Here is a 9,563-nt window from a genome sequence, read left to right as displayed (position 1 = left end):
AAGCACGGTCTCAAACATATTGAACTGATATTAAATAAAATCTCTTTCTTAAATTTTTTTTATTTCCTTTATATTTTCACAGCTTTATTGAAGTTCTTTATCGGCCTACACTTGAGCAACATCTTGTCCCCGTTTAGGTAAAGCATTTGGCAAACAAACCAATGTCATTATGGACCTCTCCAATTGCCACAGATTATAGTAAGTAGAAGCTGGCAGCCTGCCGCGCACAGCAACAAAAAAAGAAAGAAAGAAAAGAAAGCCTGCTTTGGCCAACCCCACATACAATGGGCCAATTGTGCGCGCACATGTTCTTCCACTTAGAGAGCCGCCAAAAAACCGCCCAATCCTGCCCAGACCTTGTAGCTTGAGGCAGGCTGTCAACGCATAATTGGCGCAATTCAATGGACGAGCTGTGAAAAATGAGACCAGGTTAAAGCAGCGACGGGGACGGGGACGGGGACGGGACACACTTGGTGTGCGAATAAATAAATAAATGTGTCAGAGGCCCGGCTTTGGGCCTTAAGAGACGACAGTCAATAAATAACAAATTTGATTTTGATGCGCCATTTGTTGTGGTCGTATTTTGGGGGCGTATGGGTCAAAGGTTGTCGTTACATTTTTCGGGCCCAAAAGCCGAGCCAATTAAAAAGCTAATAAGCAGCCAAAGTTATGACAAGGACACAGTTGCAATTGCCAAATGTTTGGCTTAATTAGCCCGGCAAAGACCAAGCCAGATGAACCAAAGCGAAACCAAATGCCAACGTTTGTAATTTAAAACTGTCAACGACAGGCAACGACTAGTCCTTGCTGCCCCAAACCCCTTTTGCCGCTCTCCGTGTGCGGCACATGTCCAACCAGCCAGCCAGCTCAGGACTATAATTTATTAGCAACAGTCACCACATAGACTCGCTCAGCGCCACGCCCACTGCCACTGCCACTGGCATTGGGCCCTAGGCAAAGCTTGCGGCTAACACGCACCACGCTCCACGCACCACGCACCATGATAAATGGCATTTATATTGGGTTACAGAGTGTTTGGCCAGCGTTTTGTGCACACTAACGGCACAGTTTTGCATGCCATAATTATCAGAGTATAGCATTTCCCAGCTAAGTCATCATCAACAGTCGAGTCCCTGCTCGGGCGCCCGACCGAAAACAAATACATACATATATAAGCTGACAGTTGTAATTATTTGCCGTAATGTGACATTATTTATGCACATTTAATGCTAATTCTGTTAAATGTCTCCGCTCAAAACACATAAAAAAAAAAAACGAAGAGAACTGAAAGAGTTGACAGCTTGTGGCTAGCATTTGCACCGGAAGATTGCATTTATTCATTCCATTTCGCTTGGCATTCGCTTTGCATAAATTACATTTTAGTTTTGCCTATTGTAAATATGTAAATAATTATTTGAAAATCACTTGGCACATGAAACGGGGCGAGATTGTGCAGAGAAAGTGAGTGATATAATAACTAGATATATTAACAAGATATTGTTTGGCACTTCATAAATATTGTATTAAAATAACATTATTATTTACATATATATATATATATATATATTTTATATTTTCTTTTTATAAGAGAATTATTTCTTAAAATTCGATCAGTTATTATCAAATTTATCAGAAGGATTTAAATCAGTTTTCAATCAATTATTAACTCTTCAAAGCCATTTTTTTAACCATACAGAAAAATATAAATAAAATTCAACTAAATCCATTCTAAAACTATTTCAGACCTGATATAAACTCGATTTCGACCCTTGAAAATCTGTATAAATACGTTTTGTAAAAATTTGTAGACGAAACTTTGTCAAAGCAATTTAAGCACGCCTTGAACCTGTTTCACGTCAGTTTTAATTCTTATTTTAATTTTTTTAACCAGTTTTAATCCCGCTTTAAACGTGTTTCAAACCTGGTTAATCCTGTTTCAAACCCGCTTTCAATCCCTTTTCGAACCTGTTTTAAATCTGATTTAAAACATTTTCAAACCGGTTTTCAACTCGCATTAAACCTGATTCAAACATTTTTTAACTGTATTTTTAAGCTATTTCAAAAGAGTTTGAAACCCGTTTTAAGCCTGTTGTAAACATGATTTACAACTTGCTTAAACCTGTTTTAAATCCATTTGAAGTCGATTTAACCTCTTTCAAACCTGTTTCAAACCAGTCTTGAAATCGATTGAAACTAGATTCAAACCTGAAAACTGTTCGAAATAGGCTTGTTTCAACCCAGATATAAAAATGATTAATACCCTTTTTAAAAGTTGAACTTAAATTTTTTTTAAAGCACTATTAAAACTGATCTAAAAGAGTTTCAAATGATTTTTAAAACCGCCAGCCTTGAACCATACTGATAACATGGTTATTTTAGCTGCCTCTGAGTTCGTTACTTGTGGCAAGTTTCATGACTTTTTAAGCAGCTATGCAACACAATGTTGTTTTGTATTTTAATGCAATTTCTTGCCACAATTGTTGTTATGTTGTAAGGCAAACAAAAAGTCAACATGATATGTATGTCTGATATTTTCATTTTTCTAAAGCGTCTTTTATCCTTTCTTGGAAAGTACAAAAATTAAAAATTTAACATTTGCTGAGTAACTTTGGTCGTGTGGTTAGCTGTTGATTTAACAGGCGGCAATGTTATTTACACACACAAGAAACATACACACACACACACACAAAGACACATTCATGTGTTGTGCAATTTGGGCGCATGATGACACACACACATGCTTGGCGTGGAAAATCACAAAAACAAATTAGTTGCGTGTAATTTAATTTGAAATGCTCGCGCGTTTATCAAACAAAATGGAAAACTGTGAAATGGAGCAGCAGCAGCAGCAGCAGCAGCAAAGGCAACGGTGGCAGTTGCCACAGAAAGGGGAAGAAAATGCTAATTGGATTTTGTTTTAACATGCAAGGTAAAATCCTGGCTGCTCCTGCCAGCAAGCTGCCTCTCCTCTCACTCCTGTCGCTCCTTTGCCGTGTGCGTGAGTGCCTTTGATGGCCAAGTTAATAAACATTAAACGCAATTATGTTGTTGATTTTTTTGGTGCCGCATTTTTCCTTGAGACGTTCGCCTTTTACTTCTCGTCTCCGCTGACGTTGATGTTGATGTTGATGTGCCGAAGACTAGTTACATGTTATAATCTGTTCTTGATGGTCGAATCAGACGCCAGTCAAATTATATCAGCTGGAAGAAGCTGTTTTTGAAGCTGATAGAAAAGCGCTTCACGTTCAAGTTTAGGGCTACATAAAGAATTTATATGCTTTCTTTTATTTTCCCTTTTTCTTGAGGGTCGGTCTCTTTATCTCTCTTCATATCCATTTATTTTTCTGCTCCTCTTTCTTTCAATTTAACAATTATTCTCAGAGTGCCGCTTTCGCATCCTCTCTCTCTCTTTCTCTCTATTTCTCACTCTTTCATTCTCCTTATCTTTATCGATTTCTCTGTCTGCATAAACACATTATTTGGTTTCTTTTCTTATTCCTATTTGTTAAGGGTCGATCGCTCTCTCTTTCCTTCCACAGGCCTTTTTATCTTTTGTTCCTCGACCTCTCTCTCTCTCTCTTCTTCAATTCATTTTTGAATTTCCTATTTCCAAAGCTGATTCTTCTTTTCTGTCTCATTTTCTCTCTCTCTCTCTCTCGCTCTCTTTATCTCTCCCTCTCTCTCTTTCTTTATATTTTCCAATCCTTCTCACTGTCCCGTATTCCCAAAGCTACTTTTCTTTTGCTCTGCCTTTCTCTCTCTTTCTAAACTCTATAGCTTTTCTTTCTCCTCTATTCTATATCTCTATCCCTTTTTCTCTCTTTCCCTCTCTCCCTTTTCCTTTCTTTCTTCTTTTGCCTTTCCCCCTTTTCCCAAAAAAATAACCCTTTTCAAAGCTAAGTTTTCTCCCGCTTTCTTCCAACAGACTCAAAGTCATTTGATTTATCAATTTTGCTTCCTGCGACATTCTTAAACGTTTGCATTGAGCATGCTTTGCTGCAAAAACTGCAATGCGAACCGCTTTTATTTAAAATATTTCCCTTCTATTTGGAAATTAAATATGTAGACTAAAAGTTATTTTAACTCTTTAAAATTTGTTAAGCCTTAATTTGCAATAAATTGTTGAAGAAGATATAAATTTAATGTCTAGCTTAATATGCCAACGACTTTTGTTAATTTTTAGAATATTTGTTAAGAGTTTCCTGCGCTTGTCAAGAAAACTTTTGCCTTCAACGTTGAGCCGAGCTGCCTGTTAATCAATTTGATGGGCTGAACGAAAACCGAACCGAAATCCCGTGATGATTTATTTTTTAGATATATATATATATTTTTTTTGGGGGCATTATTCGCAAGTATTTTGTTGTTGGCACTCACACAGTTGGCTAATTAATAGGATTAACTACCAAAAAGCAAACACAATTGGCTGCTGAGCAAACAATAACACAAAGCACTCAACTTTTTTGTGGGCTAAAGGGAGACGGGTACAGGGAGCGGAGGCAAAGGCGATGCGGATCTCAGTTTTGTCAGGCCACTCACCAAGGGTGGCAAGTCCTTCAGCAAACATCATTACGCACACAGATACACACACCAACACACACACAGCACACATACAGAGTGAGAGCTGAGTTTCAGATGTCGGCACCTAACGCGCTTTAATGCAGGTGATTAATTGCTTTTGAGGTTCGTCGGCTGCGTGTTGGAAAATTTTCAAAATTTCATTAGCTATGTGTGTGAGTTGCTGTATTGGTGTGAGTGTGTGTGTGTGTGTGTGTATGTTTGTTGAACTTTTAGCCAAGTTTGCCAGAGAGGCCATCGGGCTTTGGTATGCTGTGAACACTGCGTGACTTTTGCAGACAATGCCAGCCCATTTCTAGTTGGCTTAGACGAGCTAATTAAGTTAAAGCTGCCGCCTGATTCTGCTCCTTTTCGCATATCCTGACAGTTGCGCACTCACCCCGCTCCCCCCTTGGTTCCATAACCATTCTGCTAATGATGGCAGCAGCAGCAGCTCCTGGCCCGCCCCCACAGAGAACGTGCTTTAAATTGTTTTTGATTTACTTATTTCCGCCCTGATAAATTACATTTGCCGCCAACGACAAAGTTCAGGCCGCCGTTTTTGGCTAATGCGCAAAGTTTTCGGCAACTTTGCTTGTAGTTTCCCATTTTTTATTTATTTTTATTTTTTTGGTATTTTTTTTTTGGCGGCTTGTCGGAAATGTTAAATAATTTATTCATATGTTACGTGGCTGACATATCGCACGTGGCGACATTTTGAGCCATTTTATTGTCTGCAGCCCGTTGCGCAGCTGAAATGCAAATTTAATTAGCTCTCGAGTCTATTAAAATGTCATTTACCATAAATACATATAAATCATAAAGCGACAAACGGACCAAAAGTGATTTAAAGCCAAGCTGAATTTGTGTATTTATTCAAGCAGTTGGCAGCGGGAAAAATTGTGTTTCTTGAGAAACTTGCTTGCAAAGTGGGGCAGCATAGTTGATACCCTGTACTGGTAGATTGTGGTAAATGGGGTGTGCACAAATTTAAATGACGTATGTAACGGGCAAAGGTAACTAGAGTTTGTTGTGCAATTAAATATGTAATATATATTAGGTCAATTTTCAATATGCATCGAAATACAAGTGCACTTTACTACACGATATTGTCCCATCAATACACACAAAAACTTGAACTGCAATTAATCAACAAGATTAGTTAAAAAGGATTGAAGTACCGTTCAGTCTCCCTCCTTTCAAACAAATGCCTTTTAATTCTCAACAATTTTAAGCTTTGAGCGTCGTTAATATTTAAAAAAGGGTCCATATTGTACTTAAGCAAGCCAAGATAAAAGCTCTTGTCAAACACATCTCAACATATCTTGTTAGCATATAGATACTAGCTCATATATATTGACATATATATATTTACAGGGTATTTGCTAGTCGCACACTTACGCTCACAGCATTCATTCTTGTTATAATTTGTTTGCTCCAGTTGCGCAAATAATTTTGAAGCAGCGACTACATTTTGTTTGCTGACCGGGAAATTGTTATTTTAAAAATGCAAAATGTTGACAAATGCGAAACTTTTAACTTACAGCTCAAATTAAAGTGCATTTCCTGGGCTATATACAAGCATAGCAATACGTAGGAAAATACAATGCACTACCGACTGTAACGGTATTTATTGAGGCTTTGATTGCAATAAGAAATTTGATAAAATATGATATTAGATAAATCTTAAAGCTGAAATTTTTCGAAATTTATCAAATTATAGAACTTTTCATATAAATACATATGTACATACAAAGAAGGTATAGCTAGACAATAAACTTATATGTTTTTCTTAAAGTCTTGTTATTGTGTTTATATATGCATATGTATGTATCTATGTACGCATGCAAAGTTCAAACATTATCCAACTGGACGAATGATTTAGCGAGTATACTTAGATTGGATAACTAGCGAGCGTCAATGATCGCATTATAAACTGGTAAAAGAATTATAAAGAGCGAGAGAGAGAGAGAGGTACGTTAAAACGTAAACATATTAGGAAACCGTTAACGTTATTACGATTAATCGTATCTTGTCCCACACACACACACACACCCAATTTTCTAGCTGACTCTCGCCCAATCAAACACATGCCGGCAAACGGCTGAGCGCGATAACAAATTACGCTCTCGATATGTTTGAATAAATGTGCCGCTAATTGCGTCAGTCACTGCTTATGTTTGATACATATTTGGCAGGGTCAGCGCCTAAGCGAATTCAGTGTACGGCGAGCAGCTAACGCGGCGAGTTGCAACGCGGGCAGCATACAACAACGACAAAGCGCGTGTGTATCGAACAGCACGAGTGAAGCAAACAAGGCGTGCAACAAGACGCAACACAAACAAAACAGCCTTCACGATGACGCCGCAACTTAAAATATTTGCTAACTATTAAATGTTTAAAAACAACAACAAAACTTAGCAGCTCTGTAACAGTTACGCAGCAAATGCAGCAGGTGTGTATATTGCAGCTGTATGTGCAGCAGTGCGCCTAAATATAGAAACAAATTTCTGATAAATATCAAGGCTGCAAATCGAAATAAAATAAATGGATCCCTTAATGATAGAATACGAAAAATGATCTTATATTTGGATTTGGCGCTTGTATGTAAGTATACATATATAGACACGAGCTACGCATATGTGTCAGTGTATATGTATAATGTGTGAGAGCAGGGCAGAAGCATGTCAACATATGTATGCAAACTTAGTCAACGAAAACAATTGAAACTCAATGATAATATAATATACTTTACCTTATGAGTTCAGATCGTACTATTATATCATACAACTTCCACAACTTCCATTTCTTGTGTTAAGTTCATTAGAAACATCTTAAGTTCCTCTATGATCCACACACATATATGTGCAAGATCTTATCATCATCCCCTACATTATTTAGATGCCAAAAAACGAAGTTTTTTGTATGCCTTGTTATTAATTTATAATCATTAATTTTTTATAAAGCGTCGCTACTCCGCAGCAGCAAATCCCACTAAAGCGGCGCCAGCAAAGCCGCTGAAGGAGATGCCGAGCGTTGATTTTGGGCTTTTTGCCAGGTGGCAAGTTCAAAGGTGCAAATCTCAATGATATAACGAATGCCATGCTGCAGGACGGTGACGGCAATATTGTAATGCTCAAAAGTATATTCGGCAAGCCGCCGCTTATAATAACACAAAATCCCGATGATTTCGAGACGGTGTATCGTCACGATGGTATTTGGCCCTATCGCAAGGGTTTCGAACTCCTAAACTATCATCGCAATGTGCATCGTGTTGATTACTTTGGCGTGGAGTCGGGTCTGGTTACGTCGCAGGATAAGGCCTGGGGCAATATGTGTTCGGCCGTAAATCCAATTATAATACAACCCAAGAATGTCAAATTGTATTTGGGCGCGTTGGATAGCATTAACCAACAGTTTTTAAAGCGGTAAGTAAAACGGTAATCGATAAACGAAGATCGGTCGGTCGATGAAATCGATTATAATATAAATCACTAAGCGATTAACCGATACGCGACAAATCAATAAAAGAAACATCGATAAACGATAAGTGGATAGATAACAAATCGGTAAGCGATAAATCGATAAAAGATAAATCGATCAATAATAAATCCATAAATTAAATTAAATACATCGATAAGCCTATTAACGATTGAAGTCATCCTGCGTTTAACCTAAACATTTTTGTTGCAGCATAAAACTTATACGCGATCCTGAAACTTTGGAGATGCCCGCTAATTTTAAAGATGAGATCAGCGCCTGGACACTGGAGTCTCTCGGCCGTGTTGCACTGGATCGTCAACTGGGTCTTATAGACAACACCAATGCCGAAGGGCGTTGATTCTTTACGCTGTTGCAACGTTTCATGGAACTGTCTGTCGATTTGGAAGTAAAGCCCTCACTTTGGCGTCAGTTCAAGACACCCAAATTGCGTGATGTCCTCAGCGTATTGGACGAAGGTCTCGAGATAACAGACAAATTCGTGCAGGAGGCGATGGAACGCATTGAGAAATCGACTGAGGAAAAACTGGAAAAACTGTTGGCTATTAATCGCAAATATGCGGTTGTTATGGCGCTGGACATGATGTTCGGCGGTGTCGATACGGTGCGTAAAACAGCTTCTAAATAAACTAACTCAGCCAGAGTAAGATTTCTCTAATTTATAGACAACCAGCACCTTTGCGGCTATGGTACTGGCGCTCGCCCAGCATCCCGATAAGCAGGAAAAACTACGCACAGAAATTCTTGGAATTTTGCCAGAGAAGGATACGCCCCTTACGGTTGAGTCCATGAAGAATTTGCCCTATTTGCTCTTTTATCCACTGACTTCGGCCAATGTGCGCAGCACGAGGCAGGAACTGGTGCTCAGCAGTTACACAGTGCCACCGGGCAGTGAAATTGCCATGGTCCATTTGAATCTGTGGCGCGATGAGCAGCATTTCTCGCAGCCGGACCAGTTCATACCCGAGCGTTGGCTGCGTCAAAAGCAACACGACTCCAGTGGCTCCAATGGCCGTCCCATGGCCACCAAGTCCAGTCATCCCTTTGCCTATTTGCCATTTGGCTTTGGCTCCCGCAGCTGCATAGGTCGTCGCATTGCCGAAATGGAGCTGGAAGTGGGTGTCTCTCGTTTGCTTAGAAACTTTCAAGTAGAATTCCATCATCCGGCCGACAAGCCCTTCATTGCCTATCAGCTGTCCATGCCAAGCATTCCGCTGCAGTTCAAGTTTATCGATTTAAAGGACTGATCCTGACTTAAGTATTGCTCTTATATAAACCTGAAGATGTCGGAACGTGGTACGCAGTAGGGAATATAATAAAAAACTGTTTTTCTGGCTATTTCCGCATTTTTACATAAGAAGACTTTAAACATATTTTACTTTAATTTAAATACAAAAAAACTTTGTCAGAATGCTTAAAAAATTATATATTTGCACTTGATTCCATTTCTATTCAAATGAAATATATGAAAAGAAATTTAAAGTGCACTGTGCACAAGGTTAAAAATT

General features: G+C 38.7%; 1 protein-coding gene across 1 annotated transcript; it reads left to right on the top strand.

Moving 5' to 3' along the window:
• The first annotated feature begins 7,656 nt into the window (after positions 1 to 7,656).
• Positions 7,657 to 9,302, top strand: LOC135427186 (cytochrome P450 CYP12A2-like). Its single transcript, XM_064680634.1, has 4 exons — positions 7,657 to 7,982; positions 8,248 to 8,390; positions 8,445 to 8,659; positions 8,721 to 9,302. The coding sequence occupies exons 1-4, from the start codon at positions 7,657 to 7,659 to the stop codon at positions 9,300 to 9,302; spliced, it is 1,266 nt and encodes a 421-aa protein (XP_064536704.1).
• The last annotated feature ends 261 nt before the right edge of the window (positions 9,303 to 9,563 follow it).

Source organism: Drosophila montana, unplaced genomic scaffold (genome assembly GCF_035044405.1).
Source record: "Drosophila montana isolate Dmon_TW-CO22-7 unplaced genomic scaffold, ASM3504440v1 contig_2127_1, whole genome shotgun sequence".
Classification (NCBI taxonomy): domain Eukaryota; kingdom Metazoa; phylum Arthropoda; class Insecta; order Diptera; family Drosophilidae; genus Drosophila; species Drosophila montana.
The sequence above is the reverse complement of the archived record's forward strand: the minus strand, read 5'-3'. Positions and strand labels throughout refer to the sequence as shown.